The sequence below is a fragment of the Tachypleus tridentatus genome, chromosome 7, assembly GCF_004210375.1.
Source record: "Tachypleus tridentatus isolate NWPU-2018 chromosome 7, ASM421037v1, whole genome shotgun sequence".
Classification (NCBI taxonomy): domain Eukaryota; kingdom Metazoa; phylum Arthropoda; class Merostomata; order Xiphosura; family Limulidae; genus Tachypleus; species Tachypleus tridentatus.
In genome coordinates this window covers 166,029,623-166,048,552 of record NC_134831.1, presented here as the reverse complement: position 1 = coordinate 166,048,552, position 18,930 = coordinate 166,029,623, and the positions used below count along the sequence as shown (strand labels likewise).

Here is an 18,930-nt window from a genome sequence, read left to right as displayed (position 1 = left end):
TTGCCCCTTACAGTGTTAAAAGAAATGTCCATTTTCCTTTATACTGTCCAAAGAAATGTTCATTTTCCCTTCAGAACTAAATCAATGGATGCACCAGAGATTGTTCTATAATGCTTAGGAGGAAATTTCTGTTTTTTAAATACCACAAAATTAGATGATGAATTGTAACATTATAGTCACAAATGTCACTGAATTCTTTTTTTTTTTGGTTCATGGACAATTGAAGAACTAAAAACAAATTTATTTCAGGATTCTTAGTTTAATATATTTCAAACATTAAGTTATCATTAGCATACAAGAAACCACCATATAGAGGATGAAGTTGAATACTTTATTTCATAAATCTAATAGAAATAATTGTGATAACATTTTCTAAGTGAAAATTGTACAAAAATCCTTCTGCTGATTTCCACTACACAAAAGAAAAAGAACGTCTCTTGTTACACTCGTTTTGTCTTCAAGATCTGGTTAACAAAAAACTTATTAACAGACTTAAGTAGGCAAACAAAATTTCAGGTTTTCATTCAGCCACAAAATACAAAATTGACTTCATTCTCTGATTTTGTGTTTCTTCTGAAATCTACATTACAAATTAACAATAAATCATACAGCACTAAATAGAAAAATTATAGGATTTTAAATAATACACCAAAATTGCACCTTAATATTTTGTGCATAAATCATTTTCTTCTTTTCAAATCAAGGTGAAAACTTAGTAACAAAATATTCAGAAATCTTCTGTTGTTCTCAATACATTTTTGTTACACAGATGTAATTATCAGGAATTATAAATCTTGAGACAGAGAATATTTCATCTTACATTCACTTAACTGAGAATATTACATAAGCTGAAAATAATAAGACAGGAATAAATCATTGTTGTTACATTTTTTTTATTTATCCTTCAGAAAGTTGATATCTCCTTTAACAAATGTATACCTCAATTTGATTAATTACATTAACTGTGTATGTGTATAAAATAATATTCCCCTAATCTGTAAAACATGGGATAAAAAACAATAGCATGAGTCTTGTATTTTAGTTTGTTAGCTCTTGAGCAAGACTAGCCAATTCACAAACATCTCGTTGGGCATTCCATTCATATTTTTCCTCTGCAATTTCAGCAGAGTTGAAAACTGCTGTGTATTCTTGGGTGAAGACGTCACCTTGTATTGTGTAATTTAACATTCTGTACTGAACTCCAAATTTCCTGAATTTTCCTATAGCTAAGAAAATTATCTTTTTAGGATTGCATGTTGCTAGAATGTTTCTTAATGCCTCAAAGGTGTTGCCATAAGTAGTCATGTCATCCAAGACACAAATCACACGTTTGGAGAGTTTTTTATTGTAACAAGCATTAATAGAAATAGACTGAAAGTCTCTCTCTATCAAATGATAATTATATCTTTCTTCGGCTGATAAACATTTTGATGGTTGAACAGAATGGCTGCGTACAAACATGTTATCTGATGGAGACATGTTTTTTGGTAGCCTTCCATACATCATATATCTTAGATGTTCTTTTAAGTCTAGCAGAACATCACTTGGTGCTTCCTTTGATGATGGAGCCACTGCCCAGTCCTGTACTTCACGAAACTCTGGGGTGTGTTGGATGGCTAAAGAGATAAATATATTACTTAATTTTTAAATGTACTGGATGACTACCATATCACAGATTACTACTGTAAAATCAATGCTTTCCTCTAGAACTGTTACAAATGCAAATTTGTTTTGAAGGAAGTGGATTCATACCAGTAATGTATCTGTTTTATACAGTTGGTGCACTAGTAATATGGTTACATAGGTTACACTTTTGGCATTATAGCCTTTTTTTTTTTTCTGGATTATGATAATGTTCAATAATTTTGAGTATTTTCATGATGTTGGAAAAATAAGATAGAAAAAAAAAGATAAACATTATTTAATGCAAGGTCACAATCTGTTCTTACTTAAAGAAGACAGCTCAATTTTACTACTGAATAAGGAACAGTAACAATCTTTGATGTGGCATTTTAGTTTGGCTCTGGAGTGTATCCACATTGAAACATGTACACTCTTCAACATGTACTTTTCATTACAATTTTATTAACTTACTAACGTAATTGAATTTTTTGTGAAATCAGCATGGTTGATGTGTTTAGAATAAAAATGAACGTTATTATAACTTTTGGTGGAACAAAACCCTGAACTTCAGTACTTCAAGGATATTAAAGAACTGTGTGTTAAACTACACTGAAATAATGATGCAATGAACATTTAGTTTTTCATTTAGCTTTTGAAGCTGTGTAGAAAAATTCAATTTAAAGTTATGACGTAAAACGTTAGGTACAAATAATGTATATAAACAAGAGATATACTCAAAAAAGATGACATAATTTAAAATTGCTAACTGAACTGATTATCAATTTTGGCCATGCCTCCACTAAAATTTAAAATAAAACACTCAAACTCAGATCTTATTATTCTAATATTTCTTAAGCTTTCTATTAAATTAATTATATCTACCACATTTGTGGGCAACTAATTCCTAGGCCAACAAGTTTGTTAGAATAATAAAGCTGTCTCAATTGAAGATGACTAGTACCCTGCCAAAATCTCTATTTTTATCCTAAATACCTACCACTTATCATTAAGTAAGGAAAATATGACGAATCAACACTATTAATTCCTTTATCAATGTTTAAGACGCATCAATCAGATCCTCTCCTGTTTTTTATGATAAAAATTTCAGAGATGTGAACCTGTCCTCCTATGACAGTCTTTACATCTCATACATCATCCCTCTTCAGAATTCTGCACAACATTATGTCCATGTGATATAAAACAATGCATGAAAAAGGAGGTAGTTACAAAATATTATGTATGTGTGATGAAAAAATATGTACAAATAAGAATACGATGAACGTACATTTCTGTTTGCTATTTAGTCTTAGATTTTTACAAACTAATCAATCAATTCTGACAGTTATTTTGGAATGAGGTTGATATTTCTTAAAGAAAAATCAACCCCAAAGGGTATTAGAAGATTGAACAGTTCTCCTTGACCTCGCTCGTAGTAAAAGGTTTGTATTTTAGCCAAGTGGCTATCATTTGTTTTGGGCCTAATGGGCTAATGTGTTTTACATGAATCTGGTGGGCGCAAGTCCGGTAGGCGTGGCACCTGTCAAAGTGAAGGCGGAAGCAAGAGTGGGAAGTAAAAGCAAGTTGACGAAACGAACCATTCGACCAAACGGCTCGTTTCAGGGATGGGCAAGGATCGATGGATCAAGTTGCCCTAGCTGGGATCTAACGATCCATTGCTTCAGACTTAGGGAAGGGGGGAAACGGTAGTAACCGAGAAATCCCACTTTCACAAGGCGGGGCCAATGAAGCCAGACCAGTGCCTATATGAGGAGTTTGATTTGGTGGTTTGAAGGCGGTACCTGAAATGAAAGAGAACCTGAAACGAGACTAAGTGTAGAAAAGTATTAGAGAGATATCAAAATAATGTGTTAAGTTTTAAGTTTGTTCTGGATAAAGTTAAAGATAAATATTTACATCAAGGTTCAAGTGTGCCTGCAATTTTCTCGAAATCGGATCTGAGTGAGTTGCAGTATTTAACGTTTTTGCGTATTTTGCGGTTAGTTTGTTTAGGCGTTATGTTATCGTTTGTAATTTTTTGTTTTACGATGTAACTTGCTGGTGTGTAGCGTGGTAAATGATAGGTGAGGCGTATTACTTGATTTGTAGTTTTTGTAAAAGTGAAAGTTGGTTTTTGTGAGGGTTAGATGTGGCCATAGCACTATATCCTCTTAGGGTCTTATAAATGTTTTGTAAATGTACAAAATGTTTTATGGTCTGCTTTCGTGGACGTGGTGACTAATTTTGTAAAGGCAGGCGATTCTAGTTTGTACTTTATTTCTGATGTTCTTGAAGTGTAAATTCCATGCGAGTCTGGTATTAATTGTTAGGTCTAAGAATTCAGCAGTTTTAGTAAAAGAAATAGGAGCGTCTTAAAGACTAGATTCTCGTGTTTTAACCTCTTGTTTAGCCTGCGGTGAAGGATTATGATTTGTGTCTTGGAGGGGTTATGAATAGTTTTCCATTTGTTACACCACTGTGTGATTCCTGTTTAGTGTTTTCTGGATTTTCTTAGCTGCTAATTGGGGGTCCCATGAAGTGCTCTATATAGCGATGTCACAAGCATATTGGGATGCATGAGTGAGCGGTGTAGTAACTTGTGGTAGATCATTGACGTAGAGTGCGCTAAGAACTGACTCTTGTGGAACACCTGCATTAAAGATAAATGATTCTGACTTTCGCGGTACAATTTTCTAAGAAGTTGGAAATTTATCTCATAAAGGTTACGGGTACTTTGTATTTCATTAATTTAAAATTTAGGCCGTTGTGCCAGACAGTGTCAAAGGCTTTTTGCACGTCTAGAATGACGGCAAGTGTTGCTTGGAGCTTGTCGAACCCTACAAAACTGGTTTCTATTAAGCGTAATAAGTGGCCAGCAGCCTGGCAGCTTTTGCCGCCTGCATTCTGAATGTTAGTGATTATACTGTCATGTTCCAATTTCTAGAGTAGTCTGGTTGTAACGATCTTTTCCAGTAATTTGCCGATGCAGTTTACTAAGCTGATGGGTCTGAAGTCGTTTGGAAATTTTGAGCTTGAGTCTTTCTTGGGGATGAGTGTAATGATGGCTGTTTTCCATGCATGTGGAAGATAGCCTGAGAAGGAGAGGTTGGACATATTTGCGAGGTGAGTGAGTAGTTCTGAGAATGCACTTTTTAAGACTATATTTTGAATGCAATCTTCGCCTGGAGTTTTGTTCTCTAGCGTTTTGAGTGTATTTTAATTTACATTGTGGTTATTGGGATTGTTATATCTTGGGAAGAAGGATTAAAGTTTAGAGAAACTGGTAAATTAGTTGAAAACAGTTTGTTGTCTGTGATGATTTCATTTATTTTAGTTTCGTGTTTTCTATTAAAGTTGATGTGTTGTGAAATGCTGAATGTGTTTTGAAAGTATTCTGCAAAAGATCGGTTTTCTTTCTCTGTCGTTAGTAGCAGTGGTGTTCCCATATGTAAGACTACCAGTTTTGGTGTTTTACCGAGAGATATTTTTAAGTCTTCGAGAAGGTGGCTGGATCGGATGTGAAGCTACCTAGCTTGTTACAGAAGTTATTTCAGTTTGTTTTTTGCTGTGATCTGATGAGATGTTCAATCTTGTTTTTGACAGTGTTTATTTGTATTTTTAATGCAGGGTTACGTGAACTTTTAAATTCGCGGCGAAGTTTGCGTCTGGTCAGTATGAGTTTGTGTATTTCGGGAGTTAGAGTCCAGTTTTTAGGCGTGGTTTGAACTGGTTTCGGGAGAACTGCTTGATGTATTGTTTTTGTTATGACGTTTATAATTTTGTGGTAGTAATTTTTTAATTCTTCTTTGGAATTAGTTTGACTTATTGGTTCGGAGAGATGTTTTTAAAATTTTGTTGAACGTGGGCCAGTTAACCTTAGTGAAATTATAATAGTGTTTGTTGGGTTGGTTTTTGTGGAACTGTTGGAGTTAGTCCAGTTAGGGTTGCGTACTTGAAATTATAGGGGGTTGTGATCTCCTCCGATGTTGTCGTGGACTTTGAAATTACTAGTGAGATGTAAGATCAAAAGAGCACTGATGGCTAAGTCTATGATACTTTGAGCTCCGTTGTAATATGTGTGCATAGGTGAGTTGTCATTAATGACCGTGAGATTATGTGTTTGAGTGACATTTGCTAATGTTCTGCCAGAGGTGTTGGTTGTGTACCCATTGTGTTGCATTGAGGTCACCGAGTATTATTACATTCTTATGAGTGTTAATTATTGAATTTAGAGAGGTAACGTCGGGTGATGTGTGTGGGGATTTGTAAATGGCTAAGAGTGTGATGTCAGGTGATGACGGGGTCTTTACGCTACAGAGTATATGTTCGTAGTGTGTGGGTGTGTTGTGTTTGTTTAGACTGATATCTAAGCTGTGTTTGTGTAGAAGTGCAATGCCTCTGGTCTGAGCAAGCTGTATCTCAGAAATGATGCCATTTATAATAATTTACAGACTTCATAGGACTAATAAAATGATCAAGTAAATAGACTCATTGGTTTACTTTTAGGACTTAAGTAAATGTCTGTGATTAATTAAAAATGTAATATTAGAAGCCAATTTTTTATGTTTCTAAATACCAACACAAAATGTTTCAAAAATAAATAATAATTATTTTCCCCAAAGGAGAACAAAAGCTGACTGGAAGGATTCACCTATTTTAACCACTTGCACCATTATAGAGTAGTATGTCACCTGTCAGTCAGCTAGTAGATACTAAACTGACGTAATGTAAAATATGTTTAACATTACAATTTATAGTATTGTTATAAAGAATATCTTGGAAGGTAAATCCATTCCTTGTGTGGATAGTTATTAGATAAAGAAGTTAAGGGGAGGAAAGAGCTTCAATATGTGTCCAATTGATATTAATTTCCATTTCTTAGAAGTTATTTTATGAAACCTAATTTTATGTAATTCTATCCTGATATAAGGAACCGTATGGTAGATGATTCCATAGAAAATATTGTATAAACGTAGAATTTGAGTTATTGTCATATTTGAATAATTTAATATATTCATCTAATTATAAAAATTGGTAGTTATTTAATTTATAGCACTTGCAAGAATGTTTAGTAAGAAAACACAGATACAATACAAATATATTTCATTATATATCAAGTCACATAAAACAGTTGATTGAAAACAAATTAGTTAAATAATTTCTTTCAGCCTACTGGTTTAAAGTGCAGGAAACAATATGATAAAAACGTAAATTACCTGCAAGTAAGTGACACATCAGTGCTTGCTTCAAGGTTGCGTTTCTAGTTTCGCCTTTTAACACTTTAGTGATCTTTGTTAGAAACGCTTGTTCTTCTTTGGACTGGACATATTTGTCCCAAGTGTTTACTGATAAGAGACTATATACTTTAACTTCTGTGTCACCATCCATATACTTCACAGAATAGAACCATTTGCTCTGGTTAGCAATTATCTGAAGGATAACCTTTAACTTTGTCGGAGATGGAACAGGAATGCCATACTTACAGACGTTATCGTTTGGATCACACCACTGAGCAGCTGAAAGAGAAAGAATTACATTTACAAAATACAGATTGTTCATTATTAATACAGTTACAAAATACAGATTGTTCATTATTAATACAGTTACAAAATACAGATTGTTCATTATTAATACAGTTACAAAACACACATTGTTCAAAATACAGATACAGATGTTCATTATTAATACAGTTACAAAATACAGATTGTTCATTATTAATACAGTTACAAAATACAGTTCATTATTAATACAGTTATTACAGATTGTTCATTATTAATACAGTTACAAAACACACATTGTTCACTATTAAATTACAGATTGTTCATTATTAATACAGTTACAAAATACAGATTGTTCATTATTAATACAGTTATAAAATACAGATTGTTCATTATTAATACAGTTACAAATACAGATTGTTCATTATTAATACAGTTGGAAAATATAGATTGTTCATTATTAATACAGTTACAAAATATATATTGTTCAAAACTACACACAGTTTGTAATAATTAAACTACGTTCTCAAATACTTTGGTTAAATATCTTTAATTTAAAATTACAATATTTATGTTTTTCCTTATCGCAAAGCCACATCAGGCTATCTGGTGAGCCCACCGAGGGGAATCGAACGCCTGATTTTAGCGTTTTAAATCCGTAGATTTACCGCTGTACTAATGGATGACATAGTTGTGTTAACTATTCAAGTTCTACATATCTATATCTTATGGCCACTTGTACTTTCTTTCATTTTAATCTATAGCATTCTTTGTGTTGTTACGTATACATTAATTAAAACAATATATTTTATGGAAATAATCTAAATAAACGTGTACGTTAAATAAGAATTAAAGTACAAAAGTCGAGTCATATACTATCATTGTTTGGCAAACATGATACGTTATTTATTTTTCTTTTACCTTTGTAGCTTCACTGTAGTAACACGCAACTAGTAAATATGGGTGACAAAGATTGACGCCATACTGAATGGCATATTCGAGTCAACAGTTAATATATGGAGAATTCTCAAAATTTACGTCATCATGGCACTCTGGTGTATCTCGGATCTTTCAGTCGAATTTGTTTGATAGAAAATATGGCTTAGCATTGTTTTGTTCACTTGTATGTTCATACAGGGTCTCATCAATTCATAACTTTATTTTCAATTGATACTTAACTTTAGATTATGGTTTGTTGTTTTTGCAACAGATTATCCATTATTTAGCTCTGCTGTTAGAAGAAAACAAATTTATTTTTCATAAAATGTTCGTTTTTTTTTTCTTTCACGGAGTTAATCCTTCCCCAGCAAACTACTGATACAGCAAAGCAACGAATTAATTAGCAGAAATCTTGCCAGTGGTTCAGTTGTAAGTCTTAAAGCTTAAACATTAAAAATCTGTTATCGACACTTATAAATAGCACAGCTTTGGGCTTAAAACAATAACATGAGAAACTTATAATCAGGATATTAACCAAATTTATTGCAAAGGTTCCCTGATATGATGATAAAATATTAAAAGAGTTAATCGTGCATGAACTACGAGAAAAGGGATTTGACTCAGTACATATCAAATTATAACAAAATTTCAATTAGAGACAGAGTAAACCCTCAAAATGTTTCTTACCTAAAAGTAAAGTTTTTTGATGCACAGCTATGTACATGTCCTCATCTACCGCTCCAACTATAACGACAACTGTGTTATTAAATTCCTCTCGCCACTGGCCAATAACCTCTTTCAGGTTTCTCCTGTAAATTGCACTGTGATAAGAAATGATAAAGTCGATTAGAAATATTACTTCTTAAATTTCACATTTATGTGAAACATAACATTTTCAAATGCTTTATAGTTTTAAATGTATGAATACAAAGCATCTAAGAGGTGTTATTATTACACATGTTTATGTTCGATACTTTAGTAATTCTGAATTTAATGCCAGTTCATTACATTTTGTGCAACATATTTAAACAATTCATTATTTCTACATGCAGAAACTGTCACTTCACTTTCTAACAAAAATCTGTGAATCTAACAGTACAATAAAAAGTACATGTAAGCACAGAATCATTCATGAAATGTGTGTTAAAAATTAATACTTATTAACATTATTTACAATGAGCGTAGCGTTTAATCTAGAATAGTATGTTTTTATGTAGTGCTGAGGTTTTCAAAGGAAGGTTCTTCCTGTAATTTACCATTTCTCGGATCCAAATATATATCCACATGTTTGCCATGCTTGATGACCCATGTAGGGAAGAAGAGAATTCTGATGGTTGAATAGTTGACTATAAAATTTGTGTTTTGTCTCAGTGTGTTGATATATATTGTAGTAACAATAATAACACTTCTTCTGTCATATGAGACTTTTATATAAAAAAGTCTTAACTTAGCTGAATTATGTCGATAATTTTTTTCTTTCATAATACTGAAAATAAAAACATGTTGAGTTTGACAGTCCTTAGATGGCAGTAATTTACTAGACTGCAGCGACTCAGTAGAAAGCAGTGTGAAACAGATATAAAGTAACTTGGTGCAGGAGAAGGAGGCAGTTCATTGAAAGCTGTTAGTGTATACAATGATGTGTAATGAACACGTGTGTACAGTAATAGTATGTCTGTATCAATAAATATGTGGTCTCACACGCATGTAGGAACAATGAAGCCATTGATGAGTGTTATGTTAACAAATGAATTAATTATACAAATAACACAAATATTATTTAACATATGAATGAAAAACAAATTGATCTGGGTGTTAAATTTTCGTGATATGTAGTTAAATATGGTGATTGACCTGTAAGGTATTATATTAAGATACAGTTTACATGCTATTTTCATTAATACTAGTGACAGAATGTTTCAATATTGAAATATTTGTCAGGTAGTTAATATCACAGAAAGCTAAATCAACAGAAACTCGCAGTTCATCTGAGCTAAAACGGTTTTACCTATTCTTTTTTGGTAAGAATAGTGCAAGATATTTTGACTGGATTGAATCAAAATGTTTATGAGTAAGTTAAATTAATAGTAGTATGTGAAATTCACAAAAAAATAACTTAAATAACATAACAAATACATACTTGGTATACTCAGTTTTATTTGGTTGTGACAGAATATTGTATACAGATTAAAAAGCTATTAAACACACACATTTGTCTCGATATTTCTTAACATTATTTCAACACAAGTTATGGAATCAGATGCATTAAAGTAAAGGCTTTAAATGCATGAGGGAGATATGTTACGTATTACGATTTATCTCAGATGAGCCTTCAATTTATTATGTCACGTATTACAATTTGAAATAGCCTGAAACTGAGGTAAATTGCGGTTTAGATTTAGAAGTTAATTAAATGTCAATATGTATCCAATTTATGATATTTGGGAATAAGATTGATTCACACAGTTTTATTTCTCAATACAAATATATTTTAATATACAAACAATAATACAATTTATAATAACGGTTATAACAAATAATGATTCATATACAAAAACTTTTACAAACAATACTGAGTCTTCTATATGGTCAGGAACTGCATATCTTAGCGAGGGTTCACGATGAGCGAATTAATTTTGAGTTGATATAGGCACACTTCGCTTAACAGGGAGCTAGCTAGCTCTGTCTTTCTTCGTTGATCACATGTGCGTTTCTCACAGCTGAAGTAATATAATGTTTTAGTAAAAATACTAATGTCCGATGTGAATGCGCTGAAGTTAAATGGTTTGTAATGTTCGAAATCTATACACGTTCCTGGTCATTATATCTGAAGTTCCTGATCAGTCAGCGTTAATCACAGTTATAGATTCCGAAGTTCATAGTATACCAACTGTAGCAAACCAGTAAGATACACTGTTTCTTGACGCGATTTGTTGGTTACCTTTAAGGGCTTGACAGGAGAGTTTCTAGAAAGTTCAGCCTGCGCAACAATACTGACGATACACTAATGTTTATGTACACACATATATATCGTAAATTCTTACATTCGAGAATCTTTTACAATTTTAATGAAGAGATATGTATTTCACAATATGTATATATACGTAACAGTATGAGTTACATACATTTCTAAATATATATTTAACGGAAACAAACATCGATATTAAAATAGATATGTAATAGTAAATCCGTCACAGATACAGCATCCATGTGTTACAGTAGTTATAACAAAGCTATTATTGACCTTGTAGCGGTACCTCTGAAGCCTTATAATGCTAATACCTGGGTGTTGATACTCGTAGTGGGCATAGAACAAATAACCCCTTCAGTAGCTTTGTGCTTAACTACAAGCAAACAAAAATAAACTTGTAACTGGAAGAAGGTCCCTAAGGAAAGACAATGTAAATGTTATCGTCTTCTATAGATAAAAAATAAGGGTTGGCTCATCCAAGTGCCCGAGCACTCCCCTGGTAGATTGCAAGTTTTTAACATTTGGAAAGTAAAGAGATGCCTAATCTTTACATGTCCCCGAAGGATTAGTGATTCAATTAGTTCCATTAATTTTTCACATTACTGTCAACGACCAATGCTGGGAACAAAATGGGTATTTTTTTTTACATTCTGAAACATAGCATAAAGTACCTCCCTACCTACAGATATAGTCGGCTGTGACAATTAAATAAAATTAGTAGTACAAATGTTTGAAAGAATACGTCTGTTCTTTTTTATTCAGTGACAGAACATCAAATCACCAGTGACAGATAACCTATCGATATCACTATAATCATTCTACAATTGTATTATTAAATATTTATCTCTTGTCTTATCTTTCTATTATCGTGTTCCAGTGTCATCCGCTAGCAAGTAAAGACGCTTCCATGATAATGTGCAAATTAACAATTTGGACATGTGAAAACTGAAATGAAATTAATGGTAACAATAAAATTACAAATTTCAGAATATAGATAGATGAAAGAAACCATCATTTTGTTTAAAAAAACATGGAAATCCAGAGGGTTCCACAAAGTGGAAGACGGGCCTTGTGGTCAGAAGGATACAGTTGATTTACTTGTACTCTTTCACAGCTCTGCCCAGGGCTGTTACTTAGCCTGGATATGCAATGTAGCCACATACAGTCACAAAACCAATATGGCATCAGCAAGTGAAACTGTTAATCGTAATTAAATAACCATTAAGTAACTGAGAAACATGCAGTATGATTGACTAAAATGCGTAAGTCATTAAAACTTGTTAGATAACAGGAAGTAACTATACTAGCATTCTTTCGTCTAATGTATTCTGAGATATCTTATCAAAACTGAAACATTAACTAGGAATTTGCTTGTTTACTAGTTTAAGTTTGAGCCCTGATGGCTTACACTGATATTAACTCTGGACGCGTGTTCTTATCTTCCTAAAAGTTGAATAAGAGATTAAAAAAAAAAAACAGCTATGGTGCAAGTCTTCTTCAAACACTGTGGTATCTGTACTATTAGAAATAATCTTATAATTTATTTATTACTTACATTACATTCGACTGTACCAAAGACCCCATCTTGAACAGCAATAAGTTTATAAGATTATTAAATGTTAATTTGTAACTGTAACTGCCTTATGATTGATCGTGATAACTTTTGAGGAAATGAAAACAGGAAGCACAATCAACGTATACAACAATTTACCCGAGTCCAATATCTTTCTCTAATAAACTCAGCTTCCTCCGTTCATGTGAAGTCACAAACATCTCAAAACATGATGGTAAACATTGCATAAGTTCCTTTATCTCTTCGAATCCTTCTACTGCTTTGGAACTGAAAATAACTTTATACTTCCAGACGTCACTACTTCCGCCTTCCGCCATATTTCTTTCTTTCCCTCACTGAAACAGCCATTATATTATACTTTCAGTATGAATAATGAAAGAAAGGCATTATAATGTTACCTAATTAATCTCATTTTAAATAATAACTAGAACTTTCACACATTTTAGTCCATTCTACTACAAATAAATATCCTTAGACAAGGACACTGCAATCTGGTGGTAGATGGTGAAATGTGACATTTTTTTAAAATTTATAACACGATATTTTATGCAACCTATCATCAAATGGAATTAATGTGATAATTATCTAAAGATGAAGGGATAGTGAACGACCAGATTATATTTAATAACTGACGGAAAAGTGGTGTAATTAATACGATAAATATGAATTTAAACACACCATTGACATTGAAAATACATAAAATTTTTGTTAGTAAAAGTTTACTCCCTACAAAGTGGGAGATATTTTTGTTTCAAATGTAATTAGTGATTATTCTGAAATATGTGTGTGTTTTCTTATACCAAAGTCACATCGGACTATTTGCTAAGCCCACCGACGGGAAATTCTAAAATGTTATATTCCATTTGTGTTACGGTTAAAGTCACGGTTAATTTTATTATTCTTTGGTAAAGGAGTAGCCTAAGAGTTGGGAGTAGCTAATGATGACTAGCTGCCTTCCCTCTCGTGTTACACTGTTAAATTAGGGACAGCTAGCGCAGATAGCTCTCGTTTAGCTTTGCGCAAAATTCAAAAGAAACAAACAAGCAAACCTTACTTTCAAAATGGTCTTTGACTTCATCTTTAGGCCTTGTGACTCGTAACGTGCGAGTTTCCACTGTGTGCTATCAAAAACACAGCGCATTCGTTATCCGATTTACCTTTTAAAAGGGTTTGACTCAAACAATTAAAAAAAAAACTAACTAAAATATCTTTTCTGCATTTTGACACTACAGAAGGTGATACATTGTTAATAATTACAACACCTTAGAGAACGGTCTCTGTCATCTAATCGTCCATCACACATTCACCAACTACTAAAGGTCAACTGCAGTACAAAAATACCTGCGCAGACCTGGGTTTCTTATTACGCGAACACACAGAATTTTCGAGATAGTTTGACGGCAGGAAAGTATGGGTTACAATAATGAGCAAGGTTAGTCGCCCTTGATGACTGGAAACCCACTAGAAATAAAATGTATCTCAGAACGGCTGAGATAACCTGAAGATGACCTAGGAAGGTCGAAACGTTATTCTCTCCTTATCAGCAGAAGTGTTAATATCCATACCAGCCGTTCTGAGATAAAAGGCTAGTAGGCCTAGTACATTCGAGATTTGATGTGACTTATCGTTTGATGTATTTGTCGTAAAACTAGAACGTTTTGTGCGCCCCGAGGACTTTTCTCGGGACACTGGGTAAACGAATTATTCTGCCAAAACCAGGACGGTTATTCACTCCAAGTAAAACTAATCGATCTTATCAGAAGAAGCGACTGTAGTTTAGTGACGTTTATTTTACCACCCGTTCATTAAAAAATAAAAGGTATTGAAATACTTTATCGGTGCTTTTCGCCAGAAAAAAAGCACTGGTTTAAAATATTTGTATTACTCTACAGTAGTGTTGTCTGTCAATCAGTCAGTAGACACTAAAATTACATTACATGAGGGATGTTAACGTTGCAACTTCTGTCGTTACGTCAGTAGAACGTGCGAATTACATGAATCACGAGTGTAATTATTCACTATACTGGCTAGAATATAGCATGACACGTAAGCTTCGAAAGAAAGATATAAAACTATTTGATACTGTTAATATTGGTTTTATTTACTCTTGCGGAAGAATATCTTGCAAATACTTTGAGAACTAGTGTTGTGCGGATGTTTGGAACAACTTAAAATAATTATAAGACAAGGCACAACTGATAACGTAACCATAAAACCTCTACGTTAGACATGGGAAATTCAAGAGTATACTCGTACATTATACATATACTTATCACGCATACGCACGTTAAGAGACCAAACTGTCTGATAGCACGTACATAAACGAAACTATAATTCTCTTTCGCGATTATGAGAAACCCACTTGAAGTGAAAATGTACCTCAAGACGGCTGGTATGGGTATTAAAACTTTTATTAAAATAAAATAGTGAACAACGTTTCGAACTTCTTAGGTCATCTTCAGGTTAGCAAAGAAAGTTTGCAACTGACCGTTGCTGGGCATATGTGTTAGGGACGAGATAGACAATCCCGTACCTGTCTGTTTACATTCTCGTCCCTAAGACATGTTCACTACTTTTATCTTAATAAAAGTTTTAATACCTATATCAGCCTCTTGAGATACAAACAATTCTTTTTATTAAAAGAAAACGGGAAGTTAGGGTTCAATGTGGAAATTCACGTCACCATCAGTTACTGAATTCGGAAATTAACACAATACCAGCCACTCATGATCTCCAAGGCCACAATAAAATGTGGAGCACCACTGTTTGTTTGAAATTGCGCACAAAGCTACACAATGGGCTATCTATGCTCAGCACGCTATGGATATTAAAACCCGAATTTTTGAGGCGCGAGTCCGCAGACATGCGCTGTGCCAATGGGTGGCGCACCGACGCTGACTCATCATACGTTTGAAACTGGAGTAGTAACGTATTTCTTATCACTGTACATTACCATTTACATTTCTACTTTAAGAAGTTTAAGGAAGGAACTGTAGAAAACCACACTGAAATAGTGACTTACAGATACAAAATCAAACAGGAAATTTTGTTTGTTGCAAGACGTTTGAAAAAAGCAATAAATCTTCAATCGTCGTTTCAAAATATGAAGTTGAGTTGAATGATGTGGGAAGCAAGTTAATCGAGTAATTTAGCGCCCTCTATCCCACTACCGAAATGGTTTGCAAGGTCGCTGCAAACAAATAATATTTATAGAAACAAAAACAATAAATACTTTAACGATCGCCTGCGAATATAATAAAACAGTTATATTTATATCATTAAGTAGCATATTTTGTCAGAAGAGATAAATATATTGATCACTCATGTTGTACACATATAAATTATCGATATACTTGCATATATGTGTAATATGTAACCTAGTGTTCACTCTAGGTTATAACACATCAATTTGAGCATATAACTAAAGTCTGTGTTTGATATTGCGCTACGTTGTGCAAGTTCATATTTGTTTACGTGGTGTAGTACAGTTTAGTATGTATAAAAACTTAGGCCTACAACAGTAGAAGTTACAACCATGCTCGCGCTTTCAGCCGTGAAGGAATTATAATGTTACAGTCAACCTCACTGTTCGTTAGTGAATGGTGATGACAAGCTGCCTTCTCTCTAACCCTTCATTACTAAATTAGGGACAAGATAGTGTAGGCTTGCCGTATTTTGAGAGCAGTTTTTCATATTTTCATGTTCCCCGAGAGCACAGTCTACGGACTTATAACAGGGTTTCGATGCCCGTGGTTGGCAGAGCATATGTGGTCTACAGTGTAGCATTGTGCTTACCTACAAACACACTTTCTTATCCCAGCTTTTTATCAGCCCCAAGAAATTACTGAATACCCTTGTAAAATCTGAAATAATTCAGTGTTAAATTTCTTCATTCTTGTTGAAAGAAATGATTGTTCGGATACTATTAAACTTCTAGTTTTGTTTTTACTTCAGGAAAAAGTTTAACATATAAGATTTCGTAATTGCAATCTCACTACAGTTTTAGAAGTTTGACATTCTTAAGCCTTGATGAAATTATTTATTTAGTCATTGCCATCAACATGTGCTTTTTAGGCCGATACTGTGATACCTTTACTCCCGAGGTAGTTGTTTTTTTGTGTGTGTTTTCGCTTAACCATGTGCAATTACCTGTTCATCCATTAGTATTATTTCTTGTTGTATATAAAAGCTTGTGGCGCTTACTGCAGTACGAACAGGTAGAAATAATAGGTCGTCTACAGCACGCAGACCCTTCTTTAACGAACCCAATAACGAACTGATCTTAAGGAGATAGTGCGTGATCAAGCCTTAAATTCGTGCTTTTCATGTAAATTGCCCTCTCAAAGAATTACCATCAGTAGAACGGTGTTGTTGTTTTTTAGAACAAAGATATACAAGTGGTTACTTGCGCTCTATTTGCCGCAGGAAATAGAGCCCCAGATTTTAGCAGTCTAGTTGTCTTAGCGTAAGCGTAAACGATGGGTTATTCCCGCTTTGTCTAAGCATGAAATCAAAACTAAATCCGGAATAAAGCGTTATACTTGTTTTAGCACTCTCTCCACCGTGGAGAATCGAACCCCTAATTGTAGCGTTGTAAGTTTGCAAAGTTACAGCTCATCCACCAGAAGAAAACTTTAGAATAAAAGCAGTTGGTTTAATGAAAAGGGATAAAAAAGGAACAGATGTCATAATAACTTTGCATCCAGGTCAGTAGGAAATTCTGGTCCGGCATGGCCAGGTGGTTAAGGCACTCGACTCGTAATCTGAGGGTTACGGGTTCGAATCCCCGTCGCACCAAACTTGCTTGCTCTTTCAGCTGTGGAAACATTATAACGTGACAATTAATCCAACTATTAATTGGTAAAAGAGTAGCCCAAGAGTTGGCAGTTAGTGGTGATGACTAGCTGCCTTCCCTCTAGTCTTACACTGCTAAATCAGGGATGGCTAGCGTAGATAGCCCTCGTGTATCTTTGCGCGAAATTCCAAAACAAACAAACACGTTTTCTTTATATTTAGGCTTTTAAAGACAAAGTGTTACACTTTTTGTAATCAGTAGAACTGTGTCAGGTGGAATCTTCAATGCGTTTCTTTTACTGCAAAATGATTGGATTGAAGTAACCTTGTTCCTTATCTAGTTACACATTGTCACTGGTTATCGATATCACTGAGCCTTCCCACTGAAAGTAACACTGTAGAATTCATTGGGCTAGTTATCGATATCACTGAGCCTTTACACTGAAAATAACACTGTAGAATTCAATGGGCTAGAGCTCATATCTTCTCTATTAAAATCGGTGGTGTAGAAGGTTAGCAATGTCTGAATGGCCAAAGTGACGTAAGTGACAAATGTACTCTGGAAGAGTTGATTTTTTCGCTCAAGTCACATGATACATGGAACTTCATCTGGAGTGGATCTATTTACACAGAAAGGTTATTAAAGTACGCATATTTGTCTTGGCTATTTTGTTTGTCCTCTGTTGTCGAACTAATAAACCACTTTTGTTTTACTGTCAAATTTGTGCCCACTCTCTATATACAACTCAGTCAAGTTAGAATTCAGATTAGCTCTGAAACATACTTCCTGCCGAACTTGAGAATAGTAAAGAGCAAATAACAACCAAGATCCTGTCTCTCTGGCAGATGAGCTGCTAGTAAATGTGGTTATAATACTTGAGTACAAAGTACACTCTATTCTAACTAGTAAACTACCCTGACATCATGGAGGACGTATTGTTACAGAACCAATGTTTGACTACCACGACGTCAAAGTGTTACCAGAGGGCGCGACCAGCTTATGGAGGGTTACAATTGTAGTTTAATACCAGACAGATTGGTTTTACTTGATAATCCTACGAAAATAGAGAGGCGGCTATGATGTTACAGTTCTACAAGTGAAAACAGTACAAATTTGATCAACGTGTATCACGAAGAATGTATTTAATACAATCAGTTTAAATCACTAACTTATCAGCTAATTACATTTCCTGACCATTTAAATCATTCTTAAAAGGAGACTTAACACTAATTTATGAGTTCGATATTTTTTATATATATCCAAGAAAGAATTATTATCACTAATTTATTAGTTAAGTACATTTCCTGACCATTTCTATGTAAAATATTCTTAAAAAGGATTAACACTAATTTAATAGTTCAATACATTTCCTGATAATTTATACTTAAATTATCATAAAAAAACGATATCATGAAATAATTCAAACTTACTGTTTGACCTTTTAATTATAAATTAACTGATTATTTTAAAGATTTTTGGCACTTGTTTAATATGTAAGACAAAATATTTCATTTTACACATAATACTTTCATTG

At 33.6% G+C, this 18,930-nt stretch overlaps 2 protein-coding genes across 5 annotated transcripts in view; one reads left to right on the top strand and one right to left on the bottom strand.

The window, feature by feature from the left end:
* Positions 1-312: 312 nt before the first annotated feature.
* LOC143257136 (uncharacterized) lies at positions 313-15,766 on the bottom strand. Of its 4 annotated transcripts, none has more exons than XM_076515424.1 (6): positions 15,624-15,738; positions 13,656-13,722; positions 12,584-12,936; positions 8,745-8,878; positions 6,837-7,136; positions 313-1,616 (listed from the first exon to the last, which is right to left on the bottom strand). In XM_076515424.1, the coding sequence occupies exons 3-6, from the start codon at positions 12,610-12,612 to the stop codon at positions 1,039-1,041; spliced, it is 1,041 nt and encodes a 346-aa protein (XP_076371539.1). In that variant the 5' UTR covers positions 12,613-12,936; positions 13,656-13,722; positions 15,624-15,738; the 3' UTR covers positions 313-1,038. The 4 variants fall into 4 exon arrangements, with proteins under 4 accessions (XP_076371539.1, XP_076371537.1, XP_076371536.1 ...); XM_076515422.1 differs by having other exon boundaries at positions 12,740-12,936; positions 15,624-15,737; XM_076515421.1 differs by lacking the exon at positions 13,656-13,722 and having other exon boundaries at positions 12,740-12,936; positions 15,624-15,766.
* A 2,100-nt stretch (positions 15,767-17,866) lies between these two features.
* LOC143257135 (uncharacterized) overlaps positions 17,867-18,930 on the top strand; it is a 36,610-nt gene continuing 35,546 nt past the window's right edge. Inside the window, exon 1 of the mRNA XM_076515420.1 lies at positions 17,867-18,031. The gene's annotated coding sequence lies outside the window, so the exon portion shown is untranslated. The remainder of the gene's footprint in view (positions 18,032-18,930) is intronic.